The sequence below is a fragment of the Ailuropoda melanoleuca genome, chromosome 16 (assembly GCF_002007445.2).
Source record: "Ailuropoda melanoleuca isolate Jingjing chromosome 16, ASM200744v2, whole genome shotgun sequence".
Classification (NCBI taxonomy): Eukaryota; Metazoa; Chordata; class Mammalia; order Carnivora; family Ursidae; genus Ailuropoda; species Ailuropoda melanoleuca.
In genome coordinates this window covers 80136826-80159446 of record NC_048233.1, presented here as the reverse complement: position 1 = coordinate 80159446, position 22621 = coordinate 80136826, and the positions used below count along the sequence as shown (strand labels likewise).

At 40.2% G+C, this 22621-nt stretch overlaps 1 protein-coding gene across 1 annotated transcript; it reads left to right on the top strand.

Moving 5' to 3' along the window:
* Positions 1 to 2951: 2951 nt before the first annotated feature.
* Positions 2952 to 20575, top strand: LOC105241292 (high affinity immunoglobulin epsilon receptor subunit beta-like). Its single transcript, XM_011235264.3, has 7 exons — positions 2952 to 3072; positions 11249 to 11405; positions 11833 to 11964; positions 12736 to 12792; positions 13597 to 13737; positions 17566 to 17667; positions 20108 to 20575. Exons 2-7 carry the CDS (start codon positions 11250 to 11252, stop codon positions 20195 to 20197), a joined length of 678 nt encoding a protein of 225 aa, XP_011233566.2. The 5' UTR covers positions 2952 to 3072; position 11249; the 3' UTR covers positions 20198 to 20575.
* The last annotated feature ends 2046 nt before the right edge of the window (positions 20576 to 22621 follow it).

Sequence of the window (22621 nt, the reverse complement as noted above, 5' to 3'; positions counted from 1 at the left end):
TAAATATTCTCATGGTTGTTTCTGATCAAGAACCCACTCAAATTCAGATTTCTTGCTGGTGACTATGTGAATAGAGCCCAACAAGATTTCTAGATGAGGGAAGTTACGTTGCTTCAGATGGAATATTCCATTTGAGCATGAACATCTGCTGTTTTTAAGTAGGTCTGCCAAACCCACCTGTTTTCCCTTCTAAATCCCGGTGACAGATCAGCTGTCATAACATTTGAAAGCATCCACTCGTAGAAGGTTACATACCACATTTCAAAGTGAAATTTACTGCCCTTTGATAAACATCAGCAAAGCGAATAGAGAAGTAAACATTAAGGGAAAGATCAGAGCACCATCAGTAAAGTGATGAATCAAAACCAGGAACCGCCCCAAAGATGCAGTAGAAAAACCCCACCACCCTTCTGTCCTATCCCCGCCTCATCCTACCACGATGAGATACGGGCAACTCCACATTGAGAAACCTTCTATAAAACAGCTAACTTGGAATCTTCAAAGCCATCAAAATCATAGCAAAGAAAATGCAAAACTACTCCAGACTGAGGGGACCAAGGAGACAGGGAACTGAATAAGTGTGTGAGTCCTTACTGGTTCCATTGCTATAAAGGAAAGTATTTAACTATTCATAAAATTTGAGTCATTCTGGGAATTAGATGGTACCACAGTATCAATGTGAATTGCCTGGATTAGATATAAATTTCTTCCTCAAAGCTATCATGTAGTTATATAAAGGGCAAGCTACTGTATGACAGAAGATATTTGCCACAATTATAAACAACAGAAGACTTATTTCCACATGCATAAGTGTCTCTTACAAATCAGTAAATCAAGGAGACAAAACAATGGGAAAAATAGATAAGACTTAAACAGACACTAGCAAAAGTGTAAGTATCCAATATGAAAAATAGATATTTGACCTCATTAGAAAATAAGAAAACAAAGCCAATATGAAACCACACTTTATAGATTAACAGACACCTGGATTGCTCTCCTAATATAGACAAGTAGGAAAATGGGTGGAACATATGAAAGAATTATTTCCAGACACTGTATAACAGGGAGCACAGGGATTTCTTTTCTGAGAGGATGAAAACAAGGAAGATGAGCCCTGCACTCAGGCTTTATGTCTGGACGAATAGGCCAGTTCCCAGGGAAGAAAGCAAGATCAAATGAGAGCTTAGCTTCTTTATGGACTTGAAAAGACAGAGACCTTAGTTCAGGGAGGCCAGTGTGATTTAGAAATTGCAGGAAAAACCTCAGGAGAAGAGGAAGTTAGATGGAAAATGCACTCTAGAAATCTGCTTAGGAGTCCCTGAGTCTTTGTTTTATGGTAAATTATGAAGAACAGTGCAAAACTCCTCAGTTCTGGGCAAAGGATAAATAGAAACCGGTAAAGCCCAGTGATTCCTAGAGCTCATCTAAAGCAGGGAGGGACACTCAAGCTGCAGTAGACATCCTTTGTACTCACTCAGCACATTCAGCAGGGACCATAAAAAGATCATGCCTTAGTTCAGGGATAAAGTCTACCAGCATAAGCCTACTTGAGACTCATACTAACTAAACATAAAAACAAACTGAAAATATCAAGCTGATCTGTTCCTAATACAAATGCCCAGGGCAAAAATACTTTGCTATGGATGCACAAATGAGAGGGGATGGAGAAAAGGAGGAGGAGGAGAGAAAGAAGGAAGGAAGGAAGGAAGGAAGGAAGGAAGGAAGGAAGGAAGGAAGGAAAGAAGGAAAGATGTAACTCATGCTTAGTTTAAAAAATCAAAAAAGACAGGGGCACCTGGGTGGCTCAGTCGGTTGAGCGCTGACGCTTGGTTTTGGCTCAGGTCATGATCTCAGGATGGTGGGATCGAGCCCCAAGTCAAGGTCTCTGCTCAGTGCAGAGTCTGCTTGGGACTCTCTCTCTCCTCTCCCTCTGCCCCTCCCCTGCTTGCTCACTAGCTCTCTCTCTCTCAAATAAATAAAATCTTTTAAAAGACCAAATAAAAATAAAAATTTAAAAAGATAATAAACATAGACTGAGTTGAACTCAAAGACCAATCATTAGTAAAGGAAACCATTTTTCTCTAAATTCCAGCACTCTCAACTATAAAATCAGGAAGCTAACACAGTTGACCCTTGGACAACACAGAGGTGAGGGGCACTGACTCCCCTCACCCTGCCACAGTCAAAAACCCAAGTATAACTTTTGACTTCCCCAAAACTTAACTACTAATAGCTTACAGTTGACCAGACGCCTTACTGATAATGAAAACAGTTGATTAACACATATTTTGTATATGAATTATATACTGTAATCGTATAGTAAAGTAAGCTCGAGAAAAGAAAATGTTCAGAAATCATAAGGAAGAGGAAATGCATTTTTGAGTACTGTACTGGATTTGTAAAAAACAAATCTGTGTATAAGTGGACCCAGGAGGTTCAAGCCTGTAATGTTCGAGTCAGCTGTACTTCGACGTTCTTCTCCTAGGGATTTGAGGAGATATTGGTCCTAAGGTTCTCAGCTCAAAACCTATTTCACTAAGAGTTTCTACCACCCCATCTGTCCATATTTATTGCTGTAAATTCCTCCTGAAGCCCAGAAAGGAGACACGAGGCCAGGTTGACCACTGTTGCTGTCAATGCTCACTTGTACCCTGGTCCTTCTCAGGTGCGTTTGAGCAAGTGCTCTCCCCGAGGCCCAGAAGGAGGCAGAGATTACGGAAGAGGGACCCATTTGAACGGACTGATGATGGGACAATGAAGACAGCTTTAGTCAGCAAACTGGAAGGACATGGAATTAGAAGGAGTGGCAAATGAAGCTATTAGCTAGACTAAGAAATAGGCTAGAATGCCCCTAATTACGAGCGGTGACGTTTGATAAGCATCAACCATTAGCCACATTTGTCTAAAGACATCACAACCCGCTGGGGTGGAAATACAGCCAATGAGGAGCCTCAGAAAGATCAGGGTGAGGATCTGTTCCCCCACGTGGTGGTTCAGTCTGTGTCAGGCACGGAAGAGAAGCAAGACCTCAGGAGACCCCGGACCCCCACCTCTGTACCCTGGAACAACCAGGTACGCACCGCTCCTCACTCTGCATGATCTGGGGCCCCGGAGGGGGTTCCTGGGTGAATTCTGGGATGTGGAGACAGAGCCTGACTCTGGAGATAAATAGACACTGGGCAGGGCGGGGCTCTGGTGCAACCGCATCTGCTTCCTGCGCCAGGGGCTAGCTCTGGGGTGTGCTCTGAGCCTCTGTGTCTCCTCTCCCTGCTCCCCTGCCTCCCTTCCCTGTATCCTCACTCCTGCTTTCCTGAGGGAATTGCCCTTTATCATAAATAAGCCTTCTTCAGGCTATGTTTCCCAGGGGATCCTTGCAGTAGGGCTATTTGTTTTTAAAAGATTTTAATTCTTTATTTGACAGAGAGAGAAAGTCAGAGAGTGTGGGGGTGGGGGATGGCAGAGGGAGAGGGAGAGGAAAAAGCAGGCTCCCTGCTGAGCAGGGAGCCTAATGTGGGTCTTAATCCCAGGACCCTGGGATCATGACCTGAGCTGAAGGCAGACGCTTCACCGACTGAGCCACCCAGGTGCCCCAATAGGGCTGTTTGTAATAAAAGTGATTATGGGAAAGTTTTCATCTCTTCGGACTACTGAGTAGGAAACAGACTTTGTGTAATTGTGCACTCCGCAGGGCTGGCAGAAGAAGGTGGGATTGCCCCAGTAACATATTTTTGGACCACAAACTGGGGAGAATTCGTGTTTTTATCATTCGAGCATCCTTTCTCAGGCAGGGGAAAGAGGGAACAGAACTAGACTCCGAGTCCTTCGATGTTCAGGAGTTGTTGGAATTACCATGGTGTCAGAATGACCAAGATCAATTCTGGCACTTATTAGAAACCTGGGGTGCATGTGGAGCAAACGAATGATGAATGAAGTCAGCGGAGAGAAGTGCTCCTGGGAGGTGATGAGAATCTCCCATTAGATCCAGAAGCAAGCAAGCAAACAGCAAGAAGTGGGCCCCCAGCCCCTCAGTGGGCCAAATTGCCACTTTGTTCTTTTTATCAAAAGTTAATTCAGCACGTAGACAATCTTGCTGGCTTTAGATTAGTTAAAATATAGACTGTCTCAGATTGTCTTCACACCTTAATTTCACCGAGGCTGCAGTGAAATACATAGAACCAGACAATGCTGGCACCAGAGTGATGAGCAGAGTGCGTCCTCCCTCCCCCTTCCCTCCTTCCCTCCCTCCCTTCCTTTCCCCCTCATTTTTCCTTACTCTTTCTTTACTCCTTTCCTTTAGAAAAATTGACAAGAAGTTTAAAGACTCATAATATTGTACTTCTAGTTTATTTCATTAATTCGTTACTCGGGATTGTGTCCTCCAAGTTTCACTCAACAAAACTGGAGAGCTGTGTACGAAAAGGTTTATTTTTAGAACGATGCTTAAGGATGTGGACGCTGGAGCCAGACGGCTATGCTCACCTCGTAGTAGTTTTGAGACATGGAACGCACTACTTGTCTGTACCTCAGGGTGCACGTTTACTCAGTAAAACAAGCAAAAATTTGATTAAAAGTTACAAAGTAGGATTGTTAAGATCCAATGAATTATTCAGTTAATGAATTTAATGAGATTTAATATAAAATATACCTAGAGTAATAGTATGTTACTAGTATTCAGCAAATATTACCATAGCATAAATGAGTAAGAGACAGGCAGGGCTAGACAGGGAGGGCTAGATAGGGGGCGACACCACCAGGCTCAGCGAAACTCCCAGACATGCTGAGGCCTAAGGAAACCAGAGATAAGGGAATAAACGAGACCGTCCTGCCCTGGCTGTCAGAGGTGGGGCCTTCTGATGGCAGTCACATTGTCACCAGACCCCAAAGAAGAAGTAAGCCATGAAAGATCTTATCGCCAGTCCTTCCCCAAACCAAGACGTCACAAAAATGTTAAGGCCACAAGCTCCCTGGTCAGTTCTACATAAAAGACCGTCAGTGGAGGCCCACGTTGGCAGCCCGCTCGGGACCCCTGAGAGCCTTACCTGCATCCTTGCTTAACAAAACTCTCTCGCTTTACGCACGCTCCTTTGTCCACAAGATTCATTCTTCGACTCCGTGAAACAAGAACCTCGCTCGCCTGCTTCGCCAACACCAGATCGACAAAATGCATCACGGTAGGAAAATCCTACCTAAAAAGTGGTTCAGAGGTTCCACTTCCAGCTCGCCAGTGTGAGGAGCTTTACAGAGCTATCCTCAGGCAAACTGGTAAAAATTCTTAAAAAGCATTTTGTGTGTCTATAAGTGCGCGTAGAGTCAACGAATGATATTTATTGAAGGCAAATCCACTAAAACGCAGGGGGCGGGGCGGAAAGCAAGAATCTGTGATATTTAAACCCAGACCTGCGTCTTCCGCCCACCTTCCCCGGGCTCCCACTCAGAGGGCTCTCTTTCTGAGAAGGGGCAGGACATCAACACTTCTCACCCTGCCCCCTGCCTGCTGCGAGGCCAAGTTCCAGATGAGTGGACCTGTAGCATGGCGCTCCTTCTTTCTTCTCACCCGCACTTGTGGCTCTGCCTTGGGCACAGCCCTCTGAGAACACCGGGGTCCTGACTGCCCTACTCCAGCTCCTGGGTTCGATTCCGCACCCTGAGAGGCAAGCTGAGGGGCCTGGGTGGTTCCTCTCATCCACAGAGTGCTTAGCTCCTGAAGCAGCAGTCTCACGCATAAAGACCCGTGTCATTGTTCCGATACTCCAGCACCAGAGCTGTGATTTGGGATTTGATTTGATTTGATTTATTATTTTATTTGCCTGGGGATGGGGAGTAGCTGACCCTAGACAGAGGTCTCCGAATCCAAAGGAAGTTACTCCCTTTGAATCGGAGTGTGGAGAAGTTCGAGCCTGAAGGTTCTCGCAAAGCAGCGTAGGTTGTAGGGAAAGGCATCGTAGATGAACTGGAGATAGATGCCAAGCTCTACACTGGCTAGCTTCGCAGGGAAAAAGGGAAACAGAGAGAAGTCTGCCTGGGGCCGGAACAAATGTCAAACACTGACCGGGAACTAACTCTTCAAAGGAACGTATGATTGCATGTGTGTGTGAAGCCATTCAAAGGGCGGGAAAGGCACGTGGAGAACAACAGAGCGATCAGCCTGCAGTTAGTGGAGATTGATAGCTGGTTGAGGGCAGGGAAAGAAACAATGAAAGCAAGTGGGAAGAAAACCACGGTCATCCCAGGGTGACTGTGCGCATACCCAAGGCTGTGTTACCCAGGAGGCACATGGGAAGCTTCCCTCTACAGGCGGAGAGATAGGCTTACTAAAATAGTCCAGCCAGTGAACATAAACGTAAACAAAGAAATAAAAATAGAAAGCCCGGGAGCAGTACCGTTCCTAGAAATGCTACAGAATATTATATAAAATGTCCATTTTCTAACAAAAAATGTGAGAAAGAAGCAGGAACATGTGACTATAGATAGAGTGGGGCATTTCATAGTGATAAAGGGTCAGTCCACCAGGAAAACACAATTACTAGCATATATGCACCTAACAATAGAACATTAACATATAGGTAGCAAAACCAACAGAAATTAAGGGGGAAATAGATAATGCAACAATTATAGAGACTCAATGCCTCAGTCCAATAATGGCTGGAACAACCAGGCATAAGATCAAAAAATATATAGAAGGCTTGAACACACTACACACCAACCAGACTTAACAGACTTAAGGAGAACATTCCATCCAACACCAGAATGGGCATTCTTCTCAAGTGCACATAGATTAGTCTCCATAATAGACTATAAGCTAGGCCATAATGCAAACCTCAATACATTTAAAAAGATAGAAATAATATAAAGTATGTTTTCTGACCACACTGGAATGAAATTAATAATCAGTAATAGAAATGAACTTGGGAAACACACACACATGGAAACTAAGCAACATACTCCTAAAAGTGGGGGATGGGGGGATGAGGGGTAGTGGTCCAGGAAAAAGCAAAAGGGAAATTAGGAACTGCATTCATGATAAAAGACATATACTTATGGAATGCGGCTATCGCAGTGTTTAGAGGCAAATTTGTACCTGAAAATACCTATATTAGGAAAGAAGAGGGGCGCCTGGGTGGCTCAGTCAGTTAAGCACCCAACTCTTGATTTTGGCTCAGGTCACGATCTCAGGGTCATGAGATCAAGCCACTAATCAAGCTCCATGCTGGGCGTGGAACCTGCTTAAGATTCTCTCTCTTCCTCTCCCTCTGCCCCTCCCCACCCCTGCATGCACACGCATGTGTGCACACTCTTTTTCTTATAAAAAAAGAAGAAGAAGAAGAAGAAAGATCTCAAAAATCAATAGCCTAATATTCCACCTTAAGACACTGGAGGAAAAAAAGCTTCACTTCAAGCAAGCAGGAGAAAGGAAATATCAGAGCAGAAATTAATGAAATAGAGAACAAAAATAAATATAGAAATCAATGAAAGAAACTAAAAGCCTGTTATTTGAATAGACCAGCAAAATTGACAAATCCTCAGCTACCTTGAACAAGAAAAAAAGATAAAATCTCAATTTAGAAATTAGAAAGGAAAGAGAAAGGGGAACATTGCTACTCTCTTATAGAAAGAAGCATTATAACTGTATACGATAAGCAATTGTATGCAAATAAACTAGCTTTCTTAGCTGAAATGGATTGATTTTTAAAAGACACAAAGTACTGAAAAGACTCAAGAATAAGCAATCTGAGTAGACCTCTAACGAGAAAAGAGATTGGTTTACTAACAAAAATAATTGCCCTCAGAGAAAATCCCATGCCCAGATGGCTTCATGGGTGAATTCTACCAAGCATTTAAAGAAGAGCTACTACCAAATTTTCACCAACTCTTCCAAAAAGTAGAAGAAGGAGGAACACGTTCAAACTCATTCTATATGGCCAGTCTCACCTTGATACCCAAACCAGAAAGTACCTCTCAGTAAAAGAAAACTACAGACTAATATCCCTTAGGTATATAGATGCAAAAATCCTCAACAAATCACTAGCCAACTAAATCCTGCAATATATAAAAGAATGATATACCATGACCACATGGTCTGTATGCCAGGAATATAAGTGAATTTACTGTCTGAAAATCAATGAATGTACTACACTATCACACACCAAAAAATGCACCATTGATAGAAGAAACTTCACATGATGCAGAAAAGCATTTGACAAAATTCAATACCCTTTCATTATAAAAGCACTCAATAACTAGGAACAGAAGGGAGCTTTCTTAAAGGGCATCTATGAAAATCCCATTGCTAGTACCATACTTAATGGTGAAAGATTGGATGCTTTCTCCCCAAAAGCAGGAATAAGATAAGGTTGCCTGTTATCACCATCTCTGTTATCAACACTGTACTGGAAGTTCTAGTTAGGCAATTAGAAAATGAAAAAAAAAAAAAAAGAAGAAAGAGAAATGAAAATAAGAGACATTCCAATTAGAAAGGAAGAAGCAAAATTGTCTCTATTGGCACATGACCTCATTGTGTATATTGGAAATCCTAAGGAATCCACTAAAAAATCTATTAGAGCTAATAAACTAGTTCAACAAGGTGCAGGATACAAAATCAATATGCAAAAATCACTGTAACTCTATACACTTGCAATAAACAAGCTGAAAATGAAATTAATAAGATAATGCTATTTATAATAGCATCCAAAAGAATAAAATATTTAGGAATACATTTAATAAAAAAAGCATAAAAGTCAATGCTACAAAGACATAATTCAAATAAATAAGGTATAGTGAAATGAAACAAATGCTGTGTTCATGAAATATAATGTTTAATAGTGTTAGAATGGCAATAGCCACCAGTGGTCAATAGAGATTCAATACTCTGTCCCTTATAATCCCAGCTGGCTACTTTTTGTTTTATTTTTTTTAAGATTTTACTTATTTGTCAGAGAGAGACAGAGAGAGAGCACAAGCAGGGGGAGCTGCAGGCAGAGCAGGCAGAGGGACAAGCAGGTTTCCCGTTGAGCAAGGAACCTGATGCTGAATCATCCCAGGACCCCCTGGCATCATGACCTGAGCCAAAGGCAGACGCTTAACTGGCTGAGCCACCCAGGAGGCCCTCAGCTGGCTACTGTTTAAAAAGTTGATACACTGATTCTAAAATTCATATGGAATTGCAAGAGCCCCAGAATAGCAAATGTTTTTGTAAACGAATAAAGTTTAAGACTCACACTTAGTTTCAAAGCAATAATACAAAGCCATGATAATCAGGAAAGCACAGTATTGACATAAGGATAGACATACATATCAATAGAATAAAGTTGCGAGTCCAGAAATAAGTTCATGTGTCTGTTTACAGTCAACTGATCTGTGACAAGCCGTGTGCAAAATAATGAAGTTGGACCCTTAGCTCATACCATAAGTAAAAATGAATCCAAAATGCACTAAAAATCTAAATTTATGAGCTAAAGTTACCAAACTCTTAGAAAAACATGGGAGTAAATCTTCATGATCTTGGACTTAACAAGGGGTTCTTAGAAATAAGAACAGCAAAAGAATATGAGAAACAGAAGAAAAATAGATCAAGTGGACTTCATCACAATCAAAGCTAGGCTTCAGAGGAGACTATCAAGAAAGCAAAAACTCACCCACAGAATAGGAAAGACATATTTGCAAATCGTAGATCAGATAAGGGGCTTGTATCTAGAATATATAAGGAACTCTAACAAGTCAATACTAAAAAGATAAATGACACAATTTTTAATCGTGCAAAGGATCGGAACAGACATTTCTCCGAAGAAGATATACAAATGGCCATAAACGTATGAAAGGATGTTCAAAATCCTTAGTCACAGGGAAATACAACTCAACACCAGGATCAGATACCACTTTCTACCCACTAGAATGGTTACAATCAAAAGGTCAGCCAATAACATGTGTTGGTGAGGCTGCAGAGAAACTGGAACTGTCACACATGGCTGGTGGGAATGGAAAATGGTCGATCCACTCTGGAAAACACTGCTATAGTTGCATTCCATAAGTATATGTCATTCATCATGAATGCATTTCCTAATTTCCCTTTTGCTTTTTCCTGGACCACTACTCCCTCACCCCCCATCCCCCACTTTTAGGAGTATGTTGCTTAGTTTCCATGTGTGTGTGTTTCCCAAGTTCATTTCTATTATTGATTATTAATTTCATTCCAGTGTGGTCATAAAACATACTTTATTTTATTTCTATCTTTTTAAATGTATTGAGGTTTGCATTATGGCCTAGCTTATAGTCTATCATGGAGACTAATCTATGTGCACTTGAGCTCTCAAAATGGTTAAACACAGTTAAACACAGAATTATAGTATGATCCAGCAATTCCAGTCCATGTCTATGCCCGAGAGAATTAAAAGCACAGGTACATACAAAAATTTGCGCGCTAATGTTTATAGCAATGGTATATGATGATCGTGGTCATCCAAAAGTGGAAACAACCAAAATGCCCGTTGACAGATATGCAGAAACAAAATGTGATGTATCCTTAAAATGCGATAGTCTTTGGTCATTAAAAAAATCGTGGAGACTAATCTATGTGCACTTGAGCTCTCAAATGGTTAAACACAGTTAAACACAGAATTATCGTATGATCCAGCAATTCCAGTCCATGTCTATGCCCGAGAGAATTAAAAGCACAGGTACATACAAAAATTTGCGCGCTAATGTTTATAGCAACATGGTATATGATGATCGTGGTCATCCAAAAGTGGAAACAACCAAAATGCCCGTTGACAGATATGCAGAAACAAAATGTGATGTATCCTTAAAATGCGATAGTCTTTGGTCATTAAAAAAAAAAAAAGGCAGCATGATACATGCTGCAACATGAAACAGTTCTTTCTGGGCCATCTTGCCATCTAATCCACATAGAACTCTTTTTCAAACCCGGACACAAGAGTGACATGTTTCTATAACCTAGAAAATTTTCCAGACTCCCGATAAATGACATTTCTAAGCCTCCATCATTTTCTTTCTCCTGTAGTTTTCCTACTTTTGCTACTAGGAGCCTAGTGTGGGCATAGTGTTGGGACCTGTAATCATAGACAAACATGGCTTGGCTTGAGACTCCTTTGATTTGTGAGATATGAAGTCTGCACAAAGAGGAACACTCGTGTCTACTTTCCTACTGCTATGTCTCATAGAAGAGCACAGAGTATTTTGAATCGTGAGTGGTCAATAGTGAATCCAAAGCTGCTAACAGTGGGTTTCTTTACAGAATGAGAGAAATTGTGGGTTCCACTGAGATAACTGTGGATATTTCCTCGAGTGAAAACCAAGGTACCCAGTTAGGAAGGGCTGTGACATCTGACACCTCAGGAAACCCACCCAACAAGCTGCAAAGATTCCTGAAGGAAAATCTCAAACAACTGGGGGTAAGTGAGCCTCAGCCAGGTGGAAGTGTTGGTGAGGAGAGACCGGAAGCTTTGTCTAATCTTGGGTGGTGGTGGTGGTGGTTGGGTTGCCTGGAAGGTGGTAGAGTGGGGTGCTGGGAATCCCATGGAGGAGGCCTTGATGGATGCCAGCTTACAGGACAAGGGGTCGCAGTGATGCGATTTTAGCTGTTGCCACTAGAGGGAGCAGATCCCACTGTACCAGGCTTTACTTCGAGCTCTTCCTTTTTTTTTTTTTTTAATTTTTTATTTACATTCGATTTAGTTAACATATCGTGTATTATTCGTTTCAGGGGTAGAATTAGTGACATCTGAGGGTTCAATCCATGGGTGACCTCTATGTTTGAACAAAGAAATCTCTCTTGGAATATTCATTGATGTCTGTATTTTAATCTGTTCTTTTATCCAGGTGGCTCAGATAATGATTGGTGTGACATTCATCTTCTATGGGATCATTGGAATTATGGTTCTCCATTTCACAATACACAAAATCAGTTTCTACTCATTTAAGATAGGCTTCCCCGTATGGGCAGCTTTAGCTGTGAGTACATCTGACTTATGTCTAAAATAGTCAATTAACTCTTCATTCAGTCATCCATCCAGTTGTGCATTAGCCTCCTGCAAATGCTGCGGAGTTTTCACACCTGCTGACCGAAGGTTCAGTATTCAATCTCAGCCATTCGACATCTGCCATTGTAATATGAGCCTTAAGGTCTATGTGTTGAGGATTCTTATTAAATTCTAGGTGTGTAGCATAAAGCCATACAGTGAAATCCTGCTCACTGGCTTTAGGAGACTATCTTGGGTGGGTTATTAGAAAATCCCTGGTTCATCCACAGACTTATCTTCAATTGTGCAGAGGCTACTGGAGTGTTGAAGATGATGGTGAGGGGGTGAACTACTCCTTTCAACTTCTCTGTTTTCCTGGCCAAAGTTACTGAGATGAATATCTTGTTGTATGAGTGCATTTAGTCCCTTGTCTGAACCTCAAAATAACTTTATCTATAGCTCTCTTTTTCATTCTTCTCCACCTTCCATTAAAACATTCACAGGATTCCTTTGACTTCACCCCTATGCTTTAGATAAAGATTTTTTTACCTTTAAATATTGTCAATTATATTCAAAAGATGTGAAGGTAGCCAGGAAAATTTAGTCATGTACAATATACAATTCAATAATCCGCTCTACTCAAAGTTTTGAAGGGATTTTCATAGGAAAAAAAATACACACTAAGATAAAGTTGGTCCTTTAGAGATGGACAGTCAATGTCCAGGAAGCAGTGCTAATACGCCCATTTCTCTCTCATGAGCAGTTTATCATTTCTGGATCTGTGACAGTTGTGTCTGCAAAGAAGCGAACAAAAGCTCTGGTAAAGTATCAGTTAATTCCTATTTCATTTATGGATAGTGTATGGCCATCTAACACTCTGATATCCTGTACAAAGCCCAGTGAGCCAGAAGTTCCATGTTCTTCAGTACTTTTGAGGACAAGTACAAAGGTCTTTGCTTTCCACTGATTTATCTGATCACCCCAGGTCTGGATGCAGCCACAAGCTCCCTCAGGTTTAGATAAGATATATTGCCCTGGAGTTTCAGAATACAAATCTGCATAAGAAAAATTGGAGATCAACTTTCCGGTCATGAATGATGTTGATATAGAGAATGAATGCCTGTAGGCTTGATAAGGGTAGACGTCTATGGGCCCATCTAGAGCAGGAAAGGGAAATAACAAAGGCCCACAACTGATGACTTTGCCTATGGCACCTTTTATTCAGTTGTCAAATGCCTCCAGCTTTCCTTTGCTCGATTGTGGGTTTCCATTTAATGTAATTGGCAGGAAGAGATATTATGAATGCTCTGTGACTATCTCTGCTGGGAAAGACTTATGGAGGCCTATAAGAACATGGAAATGGAGCACCTGGGTGGCTCAGTCGGTGAGCCGTGTGACTCTTGATTTAGGCTCAGGCCCTGATCTCAGGGTTGTGGGATAGAGCCCCATATGGGGCTCCGCACTCAGCACAAAACCTGTTGGAGATTCTCTCTCTCTCTCCCTCTGCCACTCCTTCCACTCAGTCTCCCCCTCTAAAATAAATAAATAAATCTCTATTTTAAAAAAAAATGGAAGTAAAGGGTCTTGAATAGTTTCAGTGAATGAACTTTTTTTTGTATTTCAGCTGAGAGGAAATGTGAGAGCTAACACTCTCAGCACAATTGTTTCCGGCATTGGAATTCTTATTCTCTCAACCAACTTAATAAAAATACTCTTCCTGGATTGTGACAGAGATTTATGTTCTGATATCAAATCAGTTGCAACTGTAAGTATTTCTCTTCTGAATGCTGAAAAAACTTATGAGGCCCAGGATCAGATCAGGAGTACCTGCAAAAAGTTCCTTCACTTGAGGTTTATTCATAATTTCTAGCTAAATTTGATGTCCTTTTAACAAAAGGCAAAATATTCCCCTTCCATACGAACATTGCCAGGGCAAAGAGCCCAATATTCCTTTATCCCAACTGGATACCTTCATGAAAAATGGCAAACAAAGGACCAATCTTATTTATTTCTTGGTCCATGACTGTGGTGATTTCCATCGTTTGCTTGTTTCCATGTTCTTACCCACACTGGGCCCTGCACTGGGCATGGAGCCTACTTAAAAAAAAAAAAAGGTGGGGGCGCCTGGGTGGCGCGGTCATTAAGCGTATGCCTTCGGCTCAGGGCGTGATCCCGGCATTCCGGGATCGAGTCCCACATCAGGCTCCTCCGCTGGGAGCCTGCTTCTCCCTCTCCCACTCCCCTGCTGTGCTCCCTCTCTCCCTGGCTGTCTATCTGTCACATGAATAAATAAAATCTTTAAAAAAAAAAAGTAAGGAAACTATTGGATGCCTGAGAAGAAAAACTGGCTGTTAGGATTAATAACAGAATAAACATTCAAGAAAATAAATACTACTAATAAAATACTAATAATGACCTTGAAGAAATAATATTAAAAACTCTCCAAAGTGAGAAAAAGAGGCACAAAATAAATGTGAAAATACTAAAAAAGCATCAATGACCAATGAAATAACCTCAAGTTATTGAAGAGATATATAATTGGGGTCCCCACAGAAAGAGAATGTGAGACAGAGGAAAATATTTGAAGAAGTGTTAGGTAAATTTTCCAAAATTTCTCAAAACTTATATTCTCACAGAATCCAAGAAGCTGAATGAACTCTGAGCATAAGAAAATAAACAAACAAACTATATCAAGGCACATCGTAGTGGAATTTCTCAAAACCAATGATTGAAAGAAAATCTGAAAAGCAGCAGGGTGGGGGGGGGAAACATATCATATGGAGGATGACAGCCGATTTCATATCAGAAACAACACAAAGGAGAAGAGAGTGAACAAAATTTTAAAATATGCAGAGAAAAAAATCTGTCACCCTCAAATTCCATGTCTAGTAAAAATATCTTTCAACATGAAGACCCAACAAACATGTATTTAGACATGCAAAGGCTAAAATAATTTACCATCAGAACCTTACATTACAAAAAAAAAGTGTTAAGTTCCTCAGGAAGAAGAAAAATGCATCCAGATGGGAAGTGAGCATGTACCCAAGGCACAAACACCATAAATGGTGACAATGTGGGTAAATACATAAGAATTTTGTGTTATTTAAATATCTTTCAAAGATAATTGACCATTTAAACAAAAATGATAGCAACATATTTGGGGGACTTAAAAATATGTATAAGTCATGTATAAAATAACAAAAGCATCCAGTCCAAGAGGGTAGAAATGAAAATATATGATTAAAGGGATCTTATATTACAGATAAAGTGTTATGATATCAGTTGAATATATATATGATTGTTGAAATATATATAATATAAATCCTAAAGGAACCATGATAATAACACACAAAAGAATTACATCTAATAAGCAAAAATAGGAGATAACATGAGATCACAAAAATATGTAATTAATCCAAAAGAAGGCAGCAGGTGGAGAAAGGGGAACAAAAATAGATAGGACAAATATAAAATAAATAATACGGTGAAAGGACTTAAGGCTAACCATATAAATGATCACAATAAATATAAATAGCATAAATAAAAGCCAGAGATGGACGGATTGGATTAAAAAAAAAAAAAAAAAAGACCAAACTCCATGTTCCCTATAGGAAATACACTGTAAATATAAAGAGACAGGTATGTTTGTAGTAAGGGAAGGAAACAAAGACATAACATGAAAAGAAAGTTGGTCTGTGAACTAATATCAGAATAGATTTTAGAGTGAGGTATACATTAGGGATAAAGAAGGTCATTTATAATGATAAAGATGATTTGGGGGAAAAATGAACAAAATAGGAATTGAATTCATAAAATAAGGATGAAAAGAGAAATGGACCTGGAGAAAATGTTTGCAAAACACACACCTGCCAAAGGACTGGCACCTGAAGTATATATGTGGAATATACAAAGAATTCACAGGAATAAAACACCAACAATCCAATGAAAAAGTGGGTGAACGATATGAAGAGACGCTTTGCTGAAGAAAATATGTGCACGGGTCAAATTGGCACATGACAAGACATTTAACATGACTATTCTTTAGGTAAATGTACATTAAGACCATGACAAGGCATGATTACCTCCCTCACATAACATATAAAATTTAAAAAGTAGTGACAATACTGAATGGGGTCAAGGATGAAGAAAAACTGGATCTTTTAGGCATTGCTGGTGGATAAAGAAAATGGTATTCTGGAAAATATCCCTCAGGAAAGTAGGTTGTCAATTTTCTAAAAAACGAAAGATACACTTAACATGCAACCCAGCAATCTCACTCCTGGGCGTGAATCTCAGAGAAATAAAAACTGAATTCCACACAAAATCTGTACTTGGTTGGTCATAGTGGCTTCATATGCTCATAAGAGCTACACACAAAGACCAGCAACAGCGAAGTGTTCCGCAGACACTTGGAGATAAATGATTTAACTATGATACACCTGACAACAGAACACTACTCAGCAAATAGAAGGAACGAACTACTCATTCCTAAAAACAGCTTCTTCGGATCTCAAGAGCAGGATGCTGAGTGGAAAACCAATCTCAAAATATCACCTATTGTATGATTCCATTTGTGTGATGTTCTCAGAATGGCAATATATAGACACAGAGAACAGATCAGTGGTGAACAGGGCTTAGTGATGGCAGAAGAAAACAGGGATATCTTTGTGGAGATGGAATCATACTGTGCCTTAATCATGGTGCTCGTTACCACAAATCTGCACATACTATAAAATCTCACAGAACCACGCACACACGCATCATACCAGTGTTAATTTCCTGGTTTGATATTGCTCCATAGACACATGGGATACAAGCTTCGGGAGAGAGTGGATAACGGTTAATGGGACCACCTTGTGCTCTCTTAGCAACTGCCTGTAACTTCCTTGAATTATTTCTGTATAAAAGTTTCAAAAATGGGAAAAAGATTGAAAAGGCATTTTGACAAAGAAGATAGATGGTAAATAAACACATGGAAAGATGCCTGTGGTCATCAGGAAAACGCAGATTAAGGTCACGATGGCCTCATACCACATATCTGCTAAAAAGGACTGGCATCATTTTTGAGAACCAGCACTGACTTGGCCCTGCAGACAATTTCACATCTTTCAGATGAATTATTATAAAAGAACCCTCGACTTCTAGGAGACTTCTGGTTTTAGTTAGGAGACCAGATTCAGTAGGGAGATTTGGATCCCCTACCATTTCTCCTGGAATCCCCTATCCATTGAAAAGATTTGTCCTTGTAGACATTGCATCTTTTCTGCTATCTGAGAATGAACAATATTAAAATATTAACAACTTATAAAATGATCTTTGTGGACACAGAAAATTAACCAAGGCTATTTTTTTAATGCAGTCACGGATGTGTTAAAATTCATGGGAACACTGGCTTTTTTTTTTCTTCTGAAATTCAGTTCTTCTTCAAAAGCAGCACATTATATTTTTAAATTCAGATTCAACCTGGCGTCCCCATTTTATGAAATGCTAAGATGATCCGCTCCAAAGGCCTGAGGTGGAGCTCTGGGAGAGAGGTTTTCATAAGGCAGTGGGAGTAAAATCCAACCCAGTGAAATTTTATTCTCTTTAACAGGGTCTCGTGGTTATACTGATGATACTAAACTGTCTGCAATTTTCAATTACGCTTTCCCTGTCCATACTCAGCTATAATACGGAGGGTGAGAAAATTGATCGGGTAGGTAGCAGTTCTTGGGGGAATGAGGGTGCAATTGATTATTTTGTGACCTGGGCTGAGAGTATTTGCATAATTTTGGAGTGGAACAAAGAGGAAACAGGTGGTGTAGAACTTAGAGAACCACACTTCATAGGCTGATCACACTTTCCAGCACACTGATGAATGCCCAGGAGAATCAGAAACTTCCACCCATGTTGACACCAAGTAATTCCATTTTTTGGTTAGCTTATTGATTCATTGATTTGTATATTTAACATATGCAGAATCCCTACCTGTGTGACGCACTGTGTAACATGGCAAAGAGACAAAAATCCGTCTGTCCTTTAAATAACTCAAAGAGTGATTAGTAGTATCGCCCTATGAAGAGATCAATGATAGTGTTGTGGTTTGTGCTGTGAACTCAGACTACCTCCAAAGTGCCTTAAAGTCGTCATCTTATTTTCCTTTCCTGTAACAGCTCAGAAGTGGGCAGCCCACACCGAGTAGTGTAAATTTAACCTCCGATGTGGTGTGGCTTCTCTTTCTGCGTACAATTACTTCTCTAGCTCTTTCCTTTCTGTCTGCCTCCTATGCCCAGATCTTTGTCCTGTGGCCACACACAACTGCAAGGGAAGTTGCATAATTTCATCGTTATCTTGGCAGTTGTTTGTGTAAGTTAAACCTAGGAGTTCTGCTATTCAAGGATGCAGACGATATTGAAAATTGGTAGACGACCAGTATCTCCTGGTCACATTGTGTTTCCTGGCCACCCCAATGTCAGGTTCAACTTTCCTCCCCCAAACTGAATGCACCTCCCCACTCATCAAGGTGGAAGATCCTTAGAAAAACAAGTCTCACACATTTGTTACACTTGGCTCAAAGTCCAGGATTTTTGAGTGATTTGTTATTTTCCCTTATAATTCTGGAACTATTTATTTGTTACTTAAGAAGTTTCTAAGTGGAAGTCCTGTTATCTGCACTCTCTTCCACTCAGCGCCAAAATGTAGGAGGATTAAAAATAATAACATTCGTATATAATCAGTTGTACCTCACAATCCCCCTTTCTGTCCATGGGGTCTGTCCCTGTGCTAAAATAAAAGCACCTTTTTGCACTAAAAAAAAAAAAAAATAATAATAATAATAACAATCCCCACTCTGAAAAACAAGTCATTGATAACCTTAATGTTACCCATCCATAGGAATTATCTGATTCTGAGAAGCCCAAGCAATGCTGTGGTTTTCTCCTCTGCTCATTTATTAAGCAGCACTTTATTTACTATCCTCTGGGTATTAAGGAGCTTTCCCTCTTTGGGGGTTGCTCGATTTTTGTACCCCACATTCTGATGGTGCAGGGGGATCCAGGAATTGTTTCAGATGTCAATCAATGCAGGTTTTTGCAGTGTTGGCCTTTGAGCTTATGAAAAGAAAATATCTTAAAAAGGTCAGGAATGGTTTCACCGCCTTGTTCTCTTCCGCTTGTGAATTTCATGTCTGTATCCATTCTGGCTGCTTCAGTTCTAGCCCTTGGATGTGCATTCTAGCCTGCAGGAAAAGAAACAAACAAACACACACACATATATTTTAAGTGAGTGGTTCAGGAGTGGTTCACAGTAATTTTTCTTACATTCCCTTGGCCAGGTCTTAGAATCTGGCCACACAGAGATGAAAATAGCCTTGAAAAACAAAGTCACAACTATATGCTAATTAATTGAATTTAAATAAAATTAAATTTAAAAAAAAGAAAAAAGAAAGCCACAAATCGACAGCTGTTTGCTCAGATAAATACAAATGATTTTTTTAAAGGAATAAGAAAATGTAACCTTAACTTCATAGAAGTGTCTTAAAAAAGAATGCTAAATACATGTTTGGAAAACACAATGATCGTCCCTCATACATGTAGAAAATCTTACATATATTCTCTTGTGAAATCTTCTTTACACATTTAAGTACAGACAGACATAAAATCACACACATACAGATATATATTAAATGTCAGACAGGCACAGATTAAATTTCTAGGACCTCATAAATAGCTAAGATTCCCAGAAATAGCCAGGCTGATTTTTCCACATTCATGACAGAAAAGGAAGGCTGTGATCTTGTATCTTTCCTTTGTTTGTGTCATCCTGGATATCTTTAAATGGATAGACTTTCTTTTTCCTTTACCTCTATAAATTCTGTGGACACAGGTAAAGAGGCTGGAAAATGTTCATACACATCCTGACACATGGCTGGATCACCGGGAAATGTGGCAGTGTCGTGACTGACATTGACCTCTACCATGCCCGCTCTGGGGACTACGTACTAAATAACAGCAACTCGGTAATGTGGGATAGACTTTGGAGGCCAGGATATAACTTTAGGAATAGGACTGGATTAAAACTCCGAGGATTTAGGTGAAATGATTCTGAATGATATTTTGGCTTATTTACAGCTTTCTGCATTATTTTTCCTGAAATAGGCTTCAGAAGGTCCTTACCAAGACTTGCTGCCTCAGCTTTCATTCTACAAAAACCTTGAGAAGGACGCAGTTTTGTACTATAACACCTGAGACAGAAGTACGGATGTGAGAACATGCTTCTGTAACCTGCAGTCATGGGGATGGAAACAGAAAAATTAAATATACAGTCAAAAGCTTGTTTAGATCCTCTTTTGTTGACCACGTTCTATCAGTCAGCATAGACGATGGTTCCATATAATAAGATCTAATCCCTGAAACACTTCCTGTGCTTTTCATAATTTGATCATATTAGTTCATATTCCCTGGGACCTAATAGGCCAACAGGTGCCCCCGCCAATTAAAATCATGTGAAACCAAAACAGATTAAAGGATTAGGCTGCGACTCAGTAGAGGCTTGAGTACAGGTGAAAGACAAGTTTATACCACGTGCCATCATTGCCATCATGTCTAACCGATAAAGCTTCTAATCAATAAAGGATTTGTCCTTCTCTCTGCATGTAGATAAATCTGGGTAAACATTACAGCCATTCCCCATATCATAGGAAGCTTCTCAAATGTAAAAGACTATTAACTTATTATTTCGATCACATGTTTATGATGATTATTTTTCTTGTCTTTCCTTGGAATAAAGAGGCCAGAGCATCAGTCACAAGCCTCCCTCACAAAATCTTCCTCAACATAATTTTTAGAATTCCCTTTATTCTGATAGTCTTTCTCCTCCCCAGCTTTACTGAGGTGTAATTGACAAAGCATAGTATTTTTAAAGTATTCGATGTGATGATTTGATATATGTATATATTATAAAATGACTTCCACAATCAAGTTAACACATCCATCACCTTGCACAGTTGCCGTGTGAATCCTTAAGCTCTACTCTGTTGGCAAATTTCAAGCAACAATACAGTTTTATGAGCTATAGTCACCATGCTGCATATCAGATCCTCGGAAACTTTTCATCTTATAATTCTTTTTTTAAGTTTTTATTTAAATTCCAGTTCGTTTACATGCAGTGTAATATTAGTTCCAGGTGTAGAATTCGGTGACTCAACACTTCTGAACCACACATCTTGTAACTCTCTATTGTAAGTCTTCATGGAACTCTTAGCACCACAGTGAGGGGCGGATCGCCTGCGGCAAACTTGAAGAGAATGACAGTAGGACCCCTGCCCAATTATATATCCAAACTGGGGGGAACATCTAGCACTTTCTGAGGTCGTTCACTTTTTACCTTGGTAGAAATAAAAATAGGAGGTTAAATGTTGAACACCACTCTCTAAAACTGTACGTTTAAACTAGCAATCAATTACAAGAAGAAAACTGGGAAATTAAAAAAAATGAAATCAAACATGTTACTGAACAGCCAGTGCACCAAATTGAAAGAGAAATTTAACAGAACCTTGTGACAGGGGCGCCTGGGTGGCTCAGTTGGTTGGGCGTCTGCCTTTGGCTCCGGTTGTGATCCCTGGGTCCTGGGATCAAGTCCTGCATGGGGCTCCCTGCTCAGTGGGGAGTCAGCTTCTCCCTCCCCTCTTCCCCCAAACCCCTCATCACGCTCTCTCTCTGTCAAATAATGAATAAAATCTTAAAAAAAAAAAAATCTTGTGACAAATGAAAATGGAAAGAAAACAGACCAAAATTCAGGATGCAGCAAAAGCAATGCTACAATGGAAATCCATTGTGATAAATATCTGTATTAAAGAACAAGGCCTCAAAAAAACAAAACAAAACAAACCTTACTTCCTCAAGGGCTAGAATAAGTCTCCTTTTACATATTTTTTCTAGAATAAATTTCTAGGATAAATTGACAGTGAATTGTGGCAACCTCAAATTTATGAGAATAATCCTCAGTATTCTTCCCAACTAGAGGCCTTCTATGGACTAACGAAGCTTTCATATGTAAGTTCAGCTACCTCCCTAAGCAGCAAGCACAGCCTTCATCAGCAAGGTCTTGGGCAAGCGGTTGGTAACGAGGACCTCAGATTTCTGCTCCGAATGGAAAGGGGTGTTCAAGGCTTGGTGACTCGAAACCACGACTAGCCGAATGTGCCCAAACTGCACAGATAGGAGCTGTGTCACCATCATGCAACTCACTCCATCACAGAAAACCACCTGCAGGAAACGCAGTGCAGAAAGATGCTTTTAAGCTTGGTGCAAACATCTCTTCAAACACCAGGGAGCACTGTCTTGCTGAGTAAAACCCCAGTGCAGTGTAGCCGATGCCCACGGTCTAAAGTGCCTGGTAGGGACGCTGCTCATACGTTTGCTTGCTGTGTTCAGGGAACCTCCTAGGAAAGCTTCAGAAATATCCTCTCACGAAATGATGTTCCCTGGCCTTGCACTAAGGCCTAATAAAGATTGAATGATGTTTGGGGATAGAGATATGTATTTCTCCTATTTTCTTACATACGTGGCTATTCCCTTAGACTTTTGGAGGGTTTGCTCAGTCTAAGTCAGCGCCTAAGGCTCATACAAATTTTCCTTGAATTGTCCCATGCAAAGAAAATATAGGAGAAT